The sequence below is a fragment of the Lampetra fluviatilis genome, chromosome 38 (genome assembly GCF_964198595.1).
Source record: "Lampetra fluviatilis chromosome 38, kcLamFluv1.1, whole genome shotgun sequence".
Lineage (NCBI taxonomy): Eukaryota > Metazoa > Chordata > Hyperoartia > Petromyzontiformes > Petromyzontidae > Lampetra > Lampetra fluviatilis.
This window is the reverse complement of record NC_136312.1, coordinates 7,350,105-7,369,497: the sequence shown is the minus strand read 5'-3', so window position 1 is coordinate 7,369,497 and position 19,393 is coordinate 7,350,105. Positions and strand designations below refer to the sequence as shown.

General features: G+C 46.2%; 1 protein-coding gene across 3 annotated transcripts in view; it reads right to left on the bottom strand.

The window, feature by feature from the left end:
• The window catches only part of KDM5A (lysine demethylase 5A), a 53,393-nt gene that overhangs the window by 19,309 nt on the left and 14,691 nt on the right, over positions 1-19,393 (bottom strand). The window contains exons 4-17 of one of the 3 annotated variants that reach the window (XM_078874093.1): positions 18,936-19,106; positions 17,579-17,647; positions 16,437-16,571; positions 14,501-14,624; positions 12,908-13,107; positions 11,210-11,368; positions 9,152-9,271; positions 7,933-8,091; positions 6,986-7,167; positions 5,764-5,926; positions 4,994-5,113; positions 3,233-3,427; positions 1,356-1,537; positions 906-1,033 (exon numbers count right to left, since the gene is read on the bottom strand). In XM_078874093.1, the coding sequence (XP_078730219.1) occupies positions 906-1,033; positions 1,356-1,537; positions 3,233-3,427; positions 4,994-5,113; positions 5,764-5,926; positions 6,986-7,167; positions 7,933-8,091; positions 9,152-9,271; positions 11,210-11,368; positions 12,908-13,107; positions 14,501-14,624; positions 16,437-16,571; positions 17,579-17,647; positions 18,936-19,106 (2,107 nt within the window). The remainder of the gene's footprint in view (positions 1-905; positions 1,034-1,355; positions 1,538-3,232; positions 3,428-4,993; positions 5,114-5,763; positions 5,927-6,985; positions 7,168-7,932; positions 8,092-9,151; positions 9,272-11,209; positions 11,369-12,907; positions 13,108-14,500; positions 14,625-16,436; positions 16,572-17,578; positions 17,648-18,935; positions 19,107-19,393) is intronic. The other 2 variants (XM_078874096.1, XM_078874095.1) reach the window with 2 other exon arrangements.

Here is a 19,393-nt window from a genome sequence, read left to right as displayed (position 1 = left end):
GGAATTCATATTCTTTAGTTCCTTCGGTAAAGTCACGTAGATAGAAAAAAAAAACGAAGTGAATAAAAATATCACGACGTTTCGATCGCAACACAAGTGGTCGTCATCAGGAAAAGTGGTTAGCCTCTAAAGGCAAACTGTTTATAAAGGTTTGGGGATGGGCATAGCCCAAGTGAATCAGCTGCATCAGGAGCATGGGTGGGGCATTGGCATTGTTGCTGCATTGACATGGCTGCACAAATATCCAGTTACAAAACCACTCGATTTCTCCCTCTAAAAGCTAACCTTTCGAGATGCCACTCTGCGGAGATGCAAAGCCACTCTCTGGGACAGAATGCCTCACCAAAATAGCTATATAATAATGCCATGAAAGTACAGCAATTCGTTTAACGCGGTCGACGCGTCAATCAAGTGCCTCCCGCATCCCTCAAAAGTGAAAAACACGTACAGCGAAAACAATCTCCCCATAAATAATGTAACAATAAAGTCTGGCGATATACGATGTAGGCACACACAGTAAGATGGCCAGACAAATCACTAATTCGGCGTATGCCACCGCGTGACAGCTCAAGAAAGTAGATCTTCGTCGGCCGCTCAGAAACTGCATTATAATGGTGCGCGTTCCACGTTCTGATGGTGCACGTTCCGCATTCTAATTGGCGTGTTCTGTGTTGTGCGAAAAGTGTTCCCTAATGGTTGACCCGCATTTTAGCAAAAACGAGTTGTAGTGCGGACACCACGCATTAAGCGAGGACTAACCACATTTATTTTCCTGATATATAAATAGCATGACTTTTGTCACCCACGGATGAACACACGATGGCATATCAGACAGCATGAAAACGCTCATCTAAGAAACATCAGTTCGGGTCCCATATTTGAAAACGGTTCGAGAGAAACCTCACCTCTCTTGTTGTCGTCGCCATCAGGCTGGAGCGCTGCCCTCACGCGGGACACCCAGTCGTCAAAGCAGTCGGCTCGCGCCTTCAGCTTGGCCAGCATGTCGGGCAGCTCCTCCATGGTGTAGCGGTACCTGCCAGGGTAAAAACCTCCGTCACGGCGCTCACACGCGGCTCTGCCGCTGCTGCTCACCCGCAACTCCGGGTGACACCAAATCATCCGCGTGGAGAAGAGAAAAAAAACAACACTCAACGAGACTCATTGTGAGATCGCAACGCTTCGCGTGCAGCAGACGCAGCTTACAACACACCTCCAGATCGCACCTCCGATGAGCACGGTTGGCTGTGTATGGTGCAAAAGAAGTTCGACATACATACAACTGTAGAAAATAAATCTTCCATGAAGAGATGGTCACGAGCGAAAGAATGCGCGCGTGTGCGTGATTATGTGCGTACCGTAGGCACTGACGCTGGGGCGGACAGCGACACAGGTCGTCGGCGTGATGAAGGCACACCAGGCGGGTAGGGCTGCAGGAGCATGTGAGCGCCGACAGGAAGCACGTGGTCTTGCAGAAGTCGCACTGCCGCTCGTCGTCGGGAATTAGCTCGAATGCCTCCCGCTCGGAATCGCACGTGCCCTGCGCCACCACGGAGCAGCACATCGGGTTAATCGTTGCGCCGACGGCCGGAGCGTAAAGGTGAGGTGGTCGAGCAAGCATTCCCGCAACCCCGATTAGCGCGGTCGGCTACGTACAGTGCGAAATAAGTTCAGCATACAGACAAGTCTTAGCGCTTACAGTTGTTATTTAATGTTGCTTAACTCTAGCTCGAGCGTGTATGGAAAATCAAGTGGGGAAGAATACATTAAATGATGTGGGAAAATACACTCTACCACAGGTTAAGCATTGCATACTCTTCTTTATATTTAATTAGGCAATCAAAAACTGAGGCTTACAAATATGTATTGCATTGTCACATTAACTTTGTGATACAAATTATATGGAAACAAAAATACCAGAACAATATTGTCACTCTTAGGGTTGCTATCACTTTTTGTGTAATTAATGCTCAAGAGTCACATTTGCTTTAATAATGCTTTGACTTTTGCGAGCGGCATATCAAATGTCCACTTGAGCTGACATTTGTGTAAGTTGTGTGTTTCTGGTGTTTGTTGCTATTTGTGTTTACCCAAATTTATTTCAATTGCCCCATCAGCTTCACATCAAGGGACAAAACATCCATTGAAATGCCCACAGAGCAGTGGAATCCCTCTGATGGTGAACTGCCCGCATGAGATTTTGCAGAACAGCTTTAAAAATTTCGCAACTTTTTCTCTCTGTTATTACAACCCCGCCCGCTCCCCCCCGATATAGAGAAATGTTCATCCCACAGCAGTCAAAACTAATATATATTAACTCTCAGAGCTGAAATGTAACAAAAGAAAGTGAAATTCCCAATTTCACGTGATAACATGTTTGCAAAAAGCAATAGTTCAATTGTCACACCTGCACTTTTGCAAAACTTAAGTAAAGAATCTAATTTCATTAAATCGCGATAATTTTGTGCAGTCCTTTTTGTGACTGGCTGAAAGCATTAACTCACTACCACTTGAAAACCTGTGTTTAACCACAGATGGAAAATCAGATGTGATACAAATGACCTCAGTGGCTGATGGATGGTGGGGCGGGGTGGGGGGTGAGCAGGAGGTCGGGGGGGTGGTGGTCAGTTGTAAAAAGTGGTGAGCAGTGTGGTGGTAGTGGGTAGCGCGTTGCTCTCCGAACCCAGTGGTCAGAGTTCAATTCCCGTTCATGGACAACACCAGTGACGATTATCTGAACCGGTCCTGGGCCTGCCCTAGGTCGACAGTCACGTTTTGCTTTGTAAAATTATTTTCTGCATTGATCATCACCTTGCAGCGCAGAGAATAACGAATGATTTGCGCCGTGTGCGTGCGCGTGTGTGTGACCAACGCGGTAGTGTACCGGTTAGCACGCTGCACTACGAACTCGGCGACCCGTGTTCGATTCCCGCTCACGGCCAACACCAGTGACGATTGTCTGTACCGGTCCAGGGCCTCCTCCAGGTTGATTCAGCCTCAAATGAGATCCTCGTGCAATGTGTAAACATCGCCACTGGGGAAAAAAAGGTGGCCGGGCGTGGTGCTGGCCACCCACCCCCTCGTGCGCCATGCCGCCTGATACCCGCTACCAGCACTTGCCCCAACAGTCTGTTAAGGCTATGGGGGGGGAATCTTTGTCTTTGTGGGGCGGGGGCGGTCAGTCGCCAAAGTGTGTGGCTTTGTTTGTAGACAGTGCCTGTCGGCAAAAGCGTACCCTCTGCTCCACGGACTTGCGTAACCGCCTCTCCTCCTCCATCATGACCGTCATGTCCTTGTGCACGGACGCGGCCATCGGGAGGTCCAGCCCGTCGGGCTCCGCCGCCATCTTGCAGATGAGCTCATCGTGCGAGAAGACGCAGTAGCGGTGCAGCCGGCGATAGTGCTCCACGCACTGCCGCCCCGTCGGCAGCTGCCGCGGGAACACACGTGAGAGTGCGTGCAGCAGTTGTATTCAAAAGCTCAAAAAAAGCGCACAGGAGGCGCACACGTCATTAAAAACACACCGACCGGCGGGACACACCCTGTGTGGTTAAGTGAAACGTGAAAAGCTAAAGTTGCAGCCCTGAAAATAGTTTCTTCTGCCACTATTAGCGCAAGGGCCTACAAACAGACGGAGGTCTAAGAGTCCCTCTACAGAGGTCATTTTGGCCTACGCTTTCACACTGGTGAACAGAAATCACAAGTGCAATATACAGATAGTCCCCGAGTTACGATGGTCCGACTTACGATATTTCGATCTTACGATAGCGATACGACAAAATTGTAAAATATTTTTAATTTCGCGCGGCAGGCAAACGCAGCAGCGTACGAGGTACGATGCTGTACGTTGGGACGCTGCCGGGATGTACTCATCTCCCGCCTTGTGTGATGCAGATAGGATTGTTTCCTGAAAAAACTTTCTATTAAATTGCAGTTCACATAGGTAGGCTAAGAATTTACCTTGTTTTTTTTACTTTACATCTTACTGTGCAATACAGTATTGTAATTAATAAATACATACAGTATATAGTTTATACAGGACGGTACTGTAAATTGCTCTGTTTTGCTAAATTATCACCATTCTTTAAGACTCCTGGGTAGGCTAGGCCATCTTCGACTTACGATATTTTTGACGTACAATGGGGTCGTCGTAACGCATCCCCAGGTCAGGCACTGCTAGCACAACCTCGAATTTTTCATTCTACGCTGGGTGGCAGAGCCTTCTCGAGTGTGGTGCCTAAGACCTGGAACTCTCTTCCACCGGCCCTCACGTTGGCTCCGAGTACCGAACAGTTCGGAAAACTCTGCAAGATTCATTTTTTCCTTGAATATGTCCTCTCATTTTTTATATTTTTACATGTGTCTTGATTTTATAGGTAGGACAACCTATGTTTAATTTATACTGTAAAGTATTGCGATGCTCTCTTTAGTGTGGGTGAGTTAAAAAAAAAAAAAAAAATTTAATTAATGAGTGCCCTGCCATCGCGACAGCACTGACTGCATATTTGGTGTATGGGGGATCAGTTCATTTAAAAATGTAATAAATAGAGCTTTGCCCGTTGTTCCAACTACCGTACCTTGAAAAGAAATCAAACCGGCGAGCTCTGTATTGCACGTCCATTGTGCTAACCATTATACACGATGGTAGCATACATTCATGAATAAACATGAATAAACAATATTAGAGATGGAAATTACTGGAGCCAGCTCGGTAATCAATATCTAGCTATGGATACGGGTTTGTAGCCATATTTTTAATAAAGGTCTTGAGTTAGCATTGAAGGTTTAAAACAATGTGTTGTGATATTTTGATCTTAGTTATTTTATTCTATTCATTCTATTTCATTATTTACTTTTTCATTATTTTTCTATCTACGTGGCTTTACCAAAAAACCCAAAGAATATGAATAAGATGTGTGCAGGGCAATGAGTGTACATTGCTGGAAATAAATATAAGAATACATTTTTTAAAATGTAAAGTAAAAACAAAACGCACCCAGTCAGCAGTACAAAAGTTGACCGCTTCAGCGAAGTTGTAGCCCTGATTGAATCCGCTGTGGTACGAGCGCGGGAACGTGATGACGAACTCGCCGGCGCACTGATTCGTTCTCACCACCTGCAGAGACGAGCAACAGTGAAACCAAGCTGAGGTGGTCTAACAAAACACGCGGAGAGTCAACCACGAGAGATAACGATGATCTGCATTTATGTGGCACTAAAATTCCTCGGCAATTTCAAAGTGTCTTACATCGCATCTCATCTCGACCATTTCAGTGCCCTGCTGCAGTTTAGCCAAAGTGACTCCTCCCCGTGCCAGATGTTCCTACGTGCAAGCAGCTCCGGCCCGCCAATGTGCAGACTCAAACAAAGGAGGCCACTTGACAACATGCGGATAATTGGGAGATGGACATATACCTTCCACAAATGGAAGGTTCGAGACTCGGCAAAATTTCAACTGCGGTAAAGTACAAACCATCAAACAAATGTGCTATCCACGTAGATCCTGACAGGGGCGCTGTGATCCATACAGCGTCTATTGCCTCCGTGGATTGGTTGAAAAAACACTTAAAACACGTTTAAAAATTGTTGCTTTTCCACCCTCCCACACAAAAAGACATATTAGTTCTACAAATTTTCGTAAAAAAATTACATCAACTTGTGGAGGCCGAGATGTCCATCTCCGAGGGTTCACGACAGTCCTGCGTCTCTCTGTAAAGCCGTGCGTGTGCCCGCGCGCCAGTGGGTGGGTGCGTGCACAGTGCGTACGGGAACGCCGTGGGCCATGAGCAGGTTGGGGTTCATGATGGTGACGAGCTGGTGAAGCAGGTCCGGCTGCGCCTCGAACAGCTCCGGCGCCAGCTTCTTCATTACCTCTTCGAGACTCTCGGCCGCGTGAGCAGGAACTCCGTACCACGTCTTGGGCTCACCCCTGCAGAATCAGGATATTTATTTATAGTGGAGGAATCTGATGAGCTATAAAGCTCTTTTCACAGATGTCCAGTAGTTCAGAGATGTTTAGTAGCAACATGCAGACGCACAGCAGTGCGCTTCCATATAACATGTCACGCAGTCCAGCCTATGAATTATTTATGAGGCGTGCTCATTTTTCAGGACTATCAGACTGAAGGGAGAATGGGAATTGTAATGTATGTGACACGTCTATGAATTTAGTGTACAGAACTACGCAGGAGGAATGAGTCCACGATTTTTGGATTAATCGAACCAATGTGAAAACCAGGCTGAGATATAAAAATTTTGGTGATATGAGTTTTTAGCTTTGGATTTATCTGAAAGCCTAAAGTCACGTCCCTAAAACGTCGTCACTTCTGCTGCAATTTCCCTGCCATGAGTGGTCTCACGTGGCATTGCGTGATGCCGTAATTATTCCCACGAAGAAGATTTAAATGTGTACGTACCGCAAATTATCTGAAAATGATACGAAATTTTCTTTGATCTGACATGATTGTTTTTAAATCTGAAACTCAACCCTGCTATACAATTAAATGTACCCTACAAAGTTGTCATGAGAATTTCATTCATATTCCAGCAATGAGGTAACTAAACCCAGCATGATTCATTAAAATGGATATTCCGTATGTAGGCATGAGGAAGCAAGTCTTTTAATTCAAGCCACATTCTTCGCGATGTCAATGTCAAACTAAAACTAATCTAATCCATTTTTATTTCACCAGGTAAGACCCACTTGAGCTACATAGCTATTTTTCAGAAGCGACCTGGCCACAAATGATAGCTCAATGAAGTTGTTTTTCAATGTGGAAATTTATAGCAGCCAAATACTATAAACGCATGTTTCTAAATATGGAGGGAAAAACCGGAGGACCCGGAGACAAATCCACACGACCGCAGGGAGAATATTCAAACTCCAAACATATCAGCGTCAGGGTCAGGATCGAACCCATGACCTCCTGCAGACCAGTCGAGGTAGTTAACATCTCACCACCGCGGTGCCCCAATGCGCTGTACTGACCAGTGCAGGTAGTTGATGGAGTAGCTCCAGTGGTCCTCAATATGCCAGCAGAAGGCAGAGAAGCACATGCCCACGTACAGCCAGGGCACCTTCATGCCCGAGATGTCGGCGTTGATTTGCGCCAGGACCGATTCAGCCAGCACTGGCATGTTGTTGAGGTTCCAGCCAGCACGTGCATATTCCTTCGCCAAAATGCAAAGACGTTGGTTACGTACATGTACACATGAAAATATTCCACATCAAGCATCAATGCGACACTAAGTAAACCAACGAACTTTATATGGTGAATTCAAGAATTTGAGCCTCACGGATCGAGCTACACCTTTAATCTTAAGAACAGCGTTGTTCTGCTCCACGCTAAAATCCTAGCCTGCTGAGTTGGAATTCTGGTCATGAATCAAGTGTTTCTGGGCCCGACCTGGGTTTTCCCTTGACCAAAAATTTGTTCCTGATGCAGGAGGTAGACATTCTGCATGTGATGCTCACCCCACTACAATGTCCTATGTCATTCCAGCCTTAACAGGCTGCAGCGATTGCCTCAACAGTGTATATTTTGCGAAGCGGGGGATGTATGTATGTATGTTGAACTTGGCTGCTTATACATTTACACATTTACACATGGCAAGCCACATCATTGAGCTATCATGGTGTGGCCTGGTTGCTTCTGAAAAAGAACTATACAGCTAAAATTGGCCTTAACGGGTAAAATAAAATATAGTAAAAGTAGGTGCTGTGGTTAGCGCACTGTGCTCTAAACCCAGCGACCTGGGCCTGATTCCCTGGCCACGGCTCGCATCAGTTGCGGCAGTCCAGACACCTCCTTCACCAACACGTGTGCGTGTTGAACTTTTCACACCGTACGTAGCCAACCGTGCTAATCGGACGTCTGCCGGGAAGTCTGCGGGTGAGAGTGCGCTTTCAACCGAGGTTGACTGCTAGCCACTTACCTCCTCCTCTGGCGTGAGTTTCCGCCGGGTTCCGCGCACGGGAAAGCCGCTGCCAAACTCGCCCGAGTGGATGTCGGCACCGTACTCCACCGTCACGTCCTCCTCGATGGTGCTGACCAGCCGCCAGAACTCTTTCTCCACCAGCTCAGGGGGCACCATCTGATTCCAGTCGGGTGAACCCGGCGACAGTTGTACAAGCCAACGTGCACAGGTGTCATTGTTTGTTCCCGTTTAATGCTTTTCAATCCAGGTAGGTCCCTTGTCCATCTGTCTGTCGGTTTTAAAACGGATGGGTGTAAAAACACTCACCAAGATGATCCGATATGAAAGAAACTCGAGTAAAATTCTGTGGCTATTAAGAGACTCACCTTATATAAAACTGGCCACATTGATCAAAGCGTTGCCCAATACTTGAAGGCAAAACCGGTGCTAAAACGATTTGCCTCGGCAATTGCATCCTGGCAGCGGAGACCCACGCACTTCCCCTCCCCCCTCCGGATGACATCATCATGCATGACGTCAACTCCGCAAGTCACGCGTCGCGTGATATCATCTCATTCGTGTGGATTGGAACAGAACATCATTGTCTGCAATTAAATAATTCCTAGGACAAACGCATTTTGGGAAGCGTTACAGAATGCTTGAAAATGCTAGCAGTCTCACACTCTAGCACTATTACCTTCCCGCAGTCAATCTCCTAAGTGTTTATCAATACAAATGTGTATAAAGTGTCACTGCTCATGTACAGCACTCAATCCCCACTCATTGTGAGGGCTTTCCTACACCATAAAGATTGTAGGGGTTATCTGACCATAATTAGCAAATTTGGTCAGTGCAGATTGATGGTGGGGAGCACAGATGTTGGCCAAAAGTACTGTACAATGTGTTTTGCTGTACTGCCCTCTGCTGCCCACAATGTAGCCACAAAGCAATCAACAACACTTGTTGTGTGCATGGTAGGCATCCATCCTATCACTATCCAGGCTGAGGCCTGCTTAGCTCCCAAGATCTGATGAGATCGGGCACACGTTCCAGGTGATGTTGTTATAAGCTGCCATTATTCATCACCCCATATTTAGACGTACAAAAAGAAGCGCAAATACAGCAAGTAAACATGAAGTGCGAGGAAGCAATGCCTTAATTATTTTTGTAAAGCTCCTGACCCACAGAAGAAGCCAAATATCGTGCAATGTGCGGCATACGAGGGTCAGGTACGTACGTGCACGGGCATGCTGAAATAGTCTGACTTGAAGGCATCTGCCATCTCTCCGAAGGTCTGCAGAGTGTACTCCTTGGTGGCCTGCTCAAAGCCAAACGCCTCCTGGGGTTTGCTGCACTCCTGCGAGCCGATCAGATGCATGCGTCGGGGAGGGTATTAGTCTGTGACCGGTGTTGGGCAGCACAAAAGGGGGTCATGTAATAATACAGGAACACATCAATGAACGCAACGCATTCGTAAATAACACTGGGCAAAAAATTAAAACTAGAGATACAGGAAAACCTTGGATTTCGAGCATAATTCGTTCCGGAAACGTGTTTGTAATCCAAAGCACTCGTATATCAAAGCACTCGTATATCAGTTGTGATCACGTGACGCTCGGAAGACAAAGCGTGATCACGTACTGCTCGTATTGCAAGACCTCGCTCGTTTATCAAATTAATATTTATTTAAAAAATTTGCTCGTCTTGCAAAACACTTGCAGACCAAGTTACTGGCAATCCAAGGTTTTACTGTATACGTAATAGGTGACTTTTCGGGCAATTGCTCTTTGTCATAACTATGGTGCATATATCTTATATATATGCACACCAAAACCTTGCCCAACATGGGGGTAACGTTCCTGAAAATAGTCGCACTCGGCAAATTCACGACATGCAAGCTCAAAGGCATGTGGCGAAAATATGGCTTGGTTCACGGTTCGTAATGTGGCACCCCCTCCTTTCGTTTTGTCCCCCTACGTTCACCGAAACACGAAACAGGGAATATTTTCTACCTAAAATATAATGAATATTTTCTAGTGTTAAATATAACTGCACGTTCAATGTATATATTTAAACAAGTTATTGTATTGTACTGCACACGTAAAAGTAAACCTGAAAATAAAGATACGGTTAATGACATATTTCCAGTATATATTATGCAGTTAAAAAAATACAATGACTTACTATGGAATGATGATGGCGTGCGCATTTTTATGCGGCGGCATCATCGTGAGCAGAGTGTAATTAGAGTAAGGTACTATACTTCATGATGCATACCGTACAGGAACCTCGCCGCTAATCACGAATGGTTGAGATAAGCCAACTACTCCTTAAAATGTTTTGCATGAATGGTCAAAACTGTAATGGGAAACCCTGCGAGTGTATATTATAACTTACTGTGCATGGTGGTCACCCATCCAAGCACTTATTTCTGCTTACCTTCTCAGACCTGATGACAGAAGGTACATTCTAAGTGCTTTTTTCGAAGGCTCCTACCCATTGCACCTCGAACATGAATAGCACTTTTTCTAATGTAAGAACTATACACAAATGCTCGCACTCTACATGTTAAATGGTTATACATTTGTTGATGAGATATCAGTGCTTGTTAATGTTGTCCCTGTCCTTCACGTGGCCTTAAAAGTACACAATCTGGCACAAGCGTCGTGGTGATGTCACCGTCACTCCGTGGGGAATGGCGGTTGTTGTTGTTGTTCTTCGTGAACAAAGATGACGCTGCCGACAGTATCAAGAATGGTGCGTGCCATTGTGGCTGTAAAACACCATATGCGCAAGTGGTAGTCTCTCCCACAGCAAAGAGGCTGCCTCTTGAGACTGCAGATCCTTGTAAAGTTGTCCAATTGACAAATTGTTGGTCAATTATGACTATACTAGCATGCGATATCACGAAATACAAAAAACACTGATAATTGTTTTTTTACCCTTCTATCTGGCAACAAAACTGACACCTTTTTTACAAGGAGTCATGTTTGCATAGACCACAATACCTGCAGTCATAATGCAAACAAAAAACATAACTCTGTATGCACTGTCCTTGAAGTTGATTGGTCCACACCCGAGACAGCTTTCCTTAGAGCCTCGTCTCACATGGGTTGGACCAGATGACGCCAAAAGGCGCACAACTCAAAGACAATGCACCATCAGAGTATGAGAGCTCGGGGTAAGCATTTACACAAAACACTGTTGGGTGTTTTTTTCTTTCCCTGCTGCACCAGGTATCCCTATGGTCGTACGGCTCGTGCTTTAGGTACAAGCCCATGCGTGGGGACCACACCTCGGCCACACACTTGGGGCAGCGCCAGTCACCCTTGGGCACGTCCTGCAGCGGTGGGATGAGGCAGAAGGTGTGGTAGCTGTCATCACAGCCGTCGCACAGCAGCAGCTTGTCCTCCTCGTCCCCGCGTCCGCACACCAGGCACACGTACATCTCAATCTGAATCAATGCACGCGAGCGCACACACACACACGTAACACTTAATTAGCGTCACAATGGGGACTCTTAACCTGAAAGGTGCAGCGCTGCAATTTATTCCTTGGGCCAATGCAGGCGGGACAACTTCGACTGGAGGAAGCTCCTGAGAGCCCTCCGAAAGGTCCTTTTGGTCTACTCTTCCAAACTGGCCAGAGGTCTTGAAAGTATGTGCTCTTTGTCCCATCCACACATCATCTAACAGTTATCTTGCTGGGTGAACAGAGGTGGGCTGGGGGGGATTTAATAAAATGTCTGCATTGTTTGTTTCAACTGCAGCTCTGCAACCTGCAATCAACTACCTGTGGAGTACCCATTACACCGCTGGGTGGAAAGAGGCTGAAGCGATTTAAGAAACTTGCACCATTATTCAAACTGCTGCGCTGGGAGATGGGAATCGAACCGGCGACCTCTGAACTGCAAGTGCATTGTGTGGTACCCATTACACCATGGGAGCATCCCGCCTCGGTGTGAAAAAGATAGCTTATTGACACATTACAACTAAAAATATAAACTCTTTAATTTTGATGATCAAGGTTTACTTAAGTGCAATAACAAGTTGCATTTGCACATATAAAGTGTAAATTGGGAGAGAGAAGACAGTCATGCCGCTAATCGTTGCAAAATACAAACGTTACAAAGTGTCCTGTTATTCTGGAAGCCCAGAGGGAAGAAGTCTCACGAAGAAATCGATGGCCAAGGAGAGACGGCTCTTGAGATGAAATAAGGATGTCAGGTCAAGGTTACCAAAATCAGTACGTGGGACAACTATTACCCCTTGAAGACCATATTTCACACGAGACGTATCTTTTTGACAAACTGTGTTCACCCCAAATGAAAAAAGCCACACTGAAATTGGCAACCTTGTCCATAGAGTGGAGGAAAGAGAAATGGGATCCAGTTCACAAAGCGACCGCAAACAACTGACAGTGATCAGTATATAATCAAGAAAACTCACGAATCAGGGGACATGGCATGGCACCCCATGTGTTGTTTACTAGCTGCAGTGGCTGAGCTCAAACAATTTTGAAATTTAAGAGTGGAATTCGCTTTGTGAAAGGCATTTTTGACTTGTGGACAACTTAACTTGGCAAGCCACACATTTCCATTGATCATTTTCCATTGCCGAAAGAGCATTTACAGTGGTACTGTACAGAGGGATCCCCTCAAATTCTGCACAGAAACATAGTTCCCATTGTAAGACTTTACCCAAAAGAGTCTCATAACTCAGCAATTGGGGAAAATGTTTCAAAGCTTGCCCAACACAAACGCAAAATGTGCTGCTGTTGTGAACGACATCAATGGATATCCGGAGCCCGCACAGATAGCGTGTGGCCTCAGCCACACACAACGGTCCTTTGCTGTCCACAAGCAGGTGCTGATGAGACAGAAGAAGGGGGAGAGAGAGAGATGGTGTGCTCGCCTCGGCTGCAGCAGCTGGAAGGAGGAAGGCTCAGGTTGTGGAGGAAGGAGTCTGTGCTCGGGTTGCTTGTGGAAACTTACGAACTGTGCGGAGAGCGCGCCGGTCCGCTGTCGCATCTGCATGCGAGTCCTGCCGTCCCCTCCGTTGCCCGAGCCGCTCCCCGCTGCGCCACCTACCTCAGGGTCGGGGCTGCGGCAGGGCGGCACCCCGCGTCCCGCCTTCACCACCGCCGCCACCTCGGAGGCGCGCTCAGTCCTCGAGCCCACCGCCCGCGCCTCTTCTGCCGAGAGGAAGCGGAGGGGCAGTGGGGGGGGGAGTTGGTGAGTATAAGGAAGCGCAAGGTTGTAAGAGGGGATTATTATTATTCTTACTTCTTGTCCTTCCCCCGCACCTATTAGCATGGTTGGCAACGTACGGTGCGAAAGGAATTCAACATACATACAAGCGTAAGGTGACAACCGGAAGATCGTTGCATGCTGGCAGCCCGTCCAAGACCAACCTCCAACCCCTTTTGTCCCTGGCAAGTTCTAAGTGCCTCTGCGGGTGTGAGCCCCATCGCTGTGCAGTCCTCTCCCATATCGTCAAGCCACCTTTTCCTCGGCCGTCCTTTGAGGCCTCGACCCATAAATGTTCGCGTACAAGAGCATGTTTGGGAACTGCTCACTATTCATCTGGATCACATGTACAAAGTCTGTGATGGACAATACCTATAATGTTTCTATCTATTCCCAGTCCATCTTGAGGTTGACATTCTATCATCTATTGTCGAAATTCCCAATCCCTTTCTAAAAGACATGGAGGACAAAAACAAGGTTGAGAGATGGAGAGGAGATGGAGAAGTGGGGCTCTCGTATGAGAGACTGGAAAAAAAAATGAAGCGTGTACACGTCTGGCCAGGCACGGCCGCACACGCTTCTAATTCAGCCGCTTGGAATTGGAGCTCAGTAGACCGCACCGAGACCACGGGTGTGCCATTTACCTTAATACCCAGCAAGACCCTCCTGAAAAAGAGTCTTCGAGACTCGTTGAGGGTAGCCTGACTTAATGAATGAAATTATCATCGTGCACTATTATTAGCTTTCAATTAAATGCACTCGTGTTACCTCACGGCCTTTGCATGTGCCTCCAAATGGGAGACAAAAGTAGAAAAAGTAGTTAACTTGAGCAGTGTAATTTTAAACACTGGAAACAACGCATCAAGTGCATTTACTGGTTGCATAATTGTTTTGGCTAGACGGTGCTTACTGTGACATGACCGGTGAACTTTATAATAAGTCACTGTGCAGTGATGTCACAGGCGCATTCCTTCGGCATGCCTGAAAGTCTCTGAAGTCTATTTTATTCATTAATTAAGCTTCAAACTCACGTCAAACAGTAGAGGACATACAGCCTAGATGTGTGTTCACAAGGTAATTAGTATTTGATTTTTTGTTACAGCATCTTCTAAGAAATCCTTTTTAAGGATTGGTCATCGATGAGGAACCTCGAAAAAATTCAACGCACGCACGCAGAAAGAAACTATTTTATTTGTCTTATAAGCAGTCCTGAGAATGTTGCCGAGACCAAAAAACATAAAATTAAACATTCTGCCTAGATGCGTTTTTGCTAATCGGTCGTGACCTGTCTCACATCGCAACCAATTCAAATAATGGCCAGGACACTCCCCAAATTACCTTTGACCTTGACAAGCTTGTCCTTGTTGGCGCTCACATGAGCACTGGCACGCATGCCCGAGCAGTAGGCTTGCATCCGTCGCAGCTCTGGCAGTTTGGGCACCTCTGTATCTACAACGTCCGGCTGGGCGACAGTAAAATCATGGAACACGGGGGCACGCATCAGCATTAGCTTCACCTCCGATAAGCACGGTTGGCTATGAACGGTGCGAAAGAAGTTCAACATACATACCAAGATTACCAACATTACTATGATACTAAGACACAAGACGGGCAAAGAAGGTGGCAGGGTTATTGGGGGTAAAAAAAAATGCTGCTGGTTAACATTGGCTTGGAAGGTCAAAAGGATATGCAACAAGACTTATTTAAATTATTCTTTTATATTCATTGGTTCAAGCAAGCCTGACTATACTGATGTGACATTGAATATCGAAAACAGTCTGGAGATTGCTTGTATCGAACTGATGATGTGCTCCGAGAAGGCCAATGGGCTGCGCGCAAAATATTTTTTTACGTGAAAAGATAAACATAGGAAGGAAGCATTATTTACGTTGTCATTAATTTCTTACATCAGCAGTAATTTCCGTTAACGTCACCATAACAACGCCGATGGCTATTGACTTTCTTTCGTCAGAATCTACAGTCAATAAAGCTGGGGCAGATCACAGGAACCACGAGCGGTGTGATTTCAAGGGGAAGAATCCAACACCCGCTTGCACAGACATTTGCCCTTTTTTACAATGCAGTCTGAACAGAAACATAAAATGAGTACAAACAAACGGGACTCGTCACTGTTTGTTGTTGTTGGAGGAAATAAGGCTATGTTTTTTTTTGTCTCAGCCAAGCAATCCACTCTGTAAACAGCTGAAGAACAAGTCATCAGTATGTAATAAACGATAATCTGAAACATTACAAATAAACAGCGACGAGTTACCAGTCTCGAGTTTCAATTACAGACATGACAGCATGTTCCTGTCTTCGTTAAAATGGACAAAACTTGTTATGTTAATAATGAATAGTATTTAATTTACACCAAAACTGGGCCAATCCTGGGCTGGTACAAATACTTATAGATTTCAATACATTTATGATAATTATCTTCAGCCAGAGCACCAATATAAATAATACACACCAATCTAAATACCCTGACCATGTTATTAAATACCTCAAGGATAATGACTAGATTACCTATGAGATTGCGATGACCAAATAAACGAATCACCAATCAGAAATTTTGCCCGAAATATATCCGACCTCGCTAGATATCAGGAGATTAGCAAAGGCTGAGTCTGGTCAGTACTTTGATGGGGAGACTGCCTAGGAATACCAAGTCCCATCAGCTTGGGCTGTGAGGTTGGCCAGGCGAGGGGTCCATGTTAAGTTGGGTTATCCCGCTGTAAGTGTTGTGTGTTCTCTCTCCAGGTACTATGGTTTCCTAGCAGGAGCCACGCACACTAATTAATCGCAAAGGCTAAACCTCCCAAAAACTCAGGACACTATATAAAAAAGCTGCGAGACGGAGGTTTTTTGGCGTAAGGGCACGATTATTTATTTGAGGCTTAGATTAAAGTGTTGAGGAACCACCCACAGCGTCAAGCGTACACCTGCACTGGGCGAAGACCCCGGGGGGCCAGCCCAGGACACGCTGGCAGGACAATGTCGCTCAGCTGGCCTGGGAACACCTGGGAATTCCCCAGGAAGAGCTCGAGTCTGTGGATAGTAGTGTATAATGTAAAGTAGTGTGTAATGTAAAGTAGTGTATAGTGTAGTAGTGCAGTGCATAGTAGTGTAGAGCTAGGAGTCTGTCGCCAGGGAAAGGAAAGTCTGGACCTCCCTACTCAACACGCTGCCCCTGCGACCCTCGCCAAGACAAGCGGACTGAGAAACAAACTCGGTTACCAAAGAGTACGGGGCGTAAAGTTTAGACTGAAGGCACCTCTTGCTTGAGCCTCTTGGCACGGCGACCATAGCTGTCGGTTTTGGGAGGCTGTAATGACTGTCGAAGCGGGATGCTGTGCGGCTTGTACTCCTTGTCCTTGTCGTTGCTCTCAAACTGCGGCTTGGAGAGCCCCTGGGTGAAAACAGAGCACAGAGCGGCCCACGCGCATTTCAGCGCACGGAGACAGCGACAAAAAAACTTTTCACCGCGCCGTCGATGCGGTCCAGCGTCACACGTTGTCTAGGTCTGAGAAACGCCGGCAAGAAGAGGGCTTCAAGTTAAAAGGCTCGTTAACATGTCAAGGGGTCACCTTCACGGTTCGCTGCGACAATAACTTAAGGTGATATGAAGTTAAGTGGCATCAAGCGACGATACGATGAGTGCTTGTAAATATTTTTTTCTTCCCTCAACAGGGTAATTAAGTTAGTGAATATGATTTAATATTTAACTTTCTAAGGCATAAATCGACATGCACTTGGTCGGGGGCAAATAAAATGTGCCTTAGTCGTTAATTCAACGTTCCAAATCCTTTGCAAGGCCTCACCACCATCGCCACTAAAATAAAAAAACTCAACAAAACAAGCATGCGCAATGCTTTTATTCGCGCTTTATGAAATACACGTAACCGGTGTCACAAAAAACTAGGGACTCTGCGAGAAAAGTGACAGTTAATTCTAAGCTGAAGCTTCTTCTCCACGATTGCACAGGAAACGCTGCTGGCATTTTTAAAACAAGGCATTAAAGTTTAAAACCAAGGATAAACGAAAGTGCTTAAACGTTGAACAATGCTTGCTCGCCTTCCTTTACGGCTGAAGCTTTGGCAAAACAGGGCAGAGTTCAATACCGTATTAGACGCAAAGCTGTACAGTGTACGGCCGTAATCGCACTCACGATTGCTTTGTTTGTCCACATGTTCAATTATAAACGTTACAGAAAATTGCACCGACAATAAAACTGGTCCGTCGGCACAGCCCTAACTGTGATCCGTGCAAAGAGAAGGGAACATCGGGAGACGGCTGCCTCTGGAAGGGTCACAGCACCGAATTATTCCTCAGCCTCGTGTTCAAGCTGCCGAGTTAAGTGTTAGCAATCTAGAAAGAACTTGGGAGTTATGTTAGGATTTTAAATACACAACATACCTCTTTTGTGCAAAACTCAGCTACTGCCAGTCTGAGGGAGATTTTCTGCTTGGAGAGGGTTAAGAGGGTCTGAGTGCACAAGCGAGGCGACAGCGTCAATGTCACATCAGTGCACTACAACCCAACACGCACATATCCTTTCAAAACGCTGATGCCTGGGACCCCTCACAACCACCGCTTAAAAACACAGCGGTTTTCAACTCGTCGGGGTCACAGACTCCAGCATGGATACCGTGCAGGAGAAATTTGAAATGTAAGAGGGGAACGCCATCGTCGATGTGTGGCAACAAAACACACTACGGCACAACGTGAAACAAATCGCCTTGCTGACACCGTGTTGACCAGAGGCGTGGGACATGCGATCTGGACATGTGGACATGTGATCTTGTTCGAGCGGCCAATTAAGTTGAGAACCGCTGCCTTAACCCATGTAAATCTCCGCCTGCTGGTTGCCTGACGCACGACTGTTCTTGACCGACGGGGTTTTCAATGAGCGCGGAATGGCAAAGCATTGTTTCATCGTTTGGCCAAGCAGCGATGAGGAAGGAACTGAGAAGACTATGCGCCAAGATGAGTTGCGCATATGATTTATTCCTAGTTCCTCGCTTTATTGACGCCACGTTGCTGCTCACACCTCAAAGGCCACACACAGCTCATGGGAGAGGAGTCATGGTCCAGCAATAAATGGTCACAACACACACAAATCAAAAGTTCAATATTTCTACTGAAAAGCAATGCAAAGAAAGTGATAGAAAATGAAGTATTCACAGACTGTAAAGGATTTGGGATTTCTGGAGGTACGTGCGTGCAGTAACTTGCATATAATACTAGTCAAGATTAATTGAAAAGGATGCAAGTTAAAACACGTGCAAAATTCTGATTTAGAGCAGCTGTCATGGCGAAGGGGTTATGATTCTACAATATTGCAGCGAGGGACGAAATTAAACTCCGCATAATTTGCACCATGTCAGAATTGTTTTGCTTTTAAAGTGACTACCCCAGGGTGTGCTGTGCGGTTATTGAGAACTGAATGCAAAAGCTATCAATTTCACAATTAAAACTACAAGGCAGCATTGCTGCTGCACTGAAAAGCTCAAATATGTTCACTGTGCATCCCAATGTACACAAGTCCTTGAGATTTAAGGTCTGCAACAACGGCGATATAGACAGAACTTAACATTTCACCGTGTCGCCTCAAGAGGCCCGAGTGCAAGCCCTCTTTTCGAAAGCACAACCCACAGACTTATTTCCTGGCACTTCTATCATGATGAATGGCAGCGCTTAGTGCTCATCTATCGCCTGTCGGGCGTCCAAACAATGGGCAGCAGAAGTGGCGCGCGGAGTATGTGACACTCACGGAGAGGCTGACTCCAGACTGGAAGAGGTCGTAGGGGTACAGGATGCGCTCGTAGTGAGAGCGGAGCAGTGATCCGGCTCCCTTCCCTGCCGGGTATCCCATCTTGGCCGCTACACGCGACCACTTGCGCTCCTTGCAGCTCGTCTCGAAGCCACCTTCCTCCGACACCACCTGCGTACACATACGAGAGCAAAATACGCAAGGGTTACACGAAGAGCTCAAATACGAATAATAAAGAGACTTGGTTTAAGCTGAATACACAGATCAAGAATACATGTTCTAGGGTAGTGTCCTTAAATGTCCTCAGTATTGAGGGGTTGTATTTTTCAAACTTGTTTGTATCAGCCAAGTGGCATTAGTGGTGAATTTACTGCATGCGTTCAGGGACTCGAGGATGAAATGCATGGAGGGGCCAATGTTATTCATATCCTTTTGTTTACGTGCATGTCGTACCATTT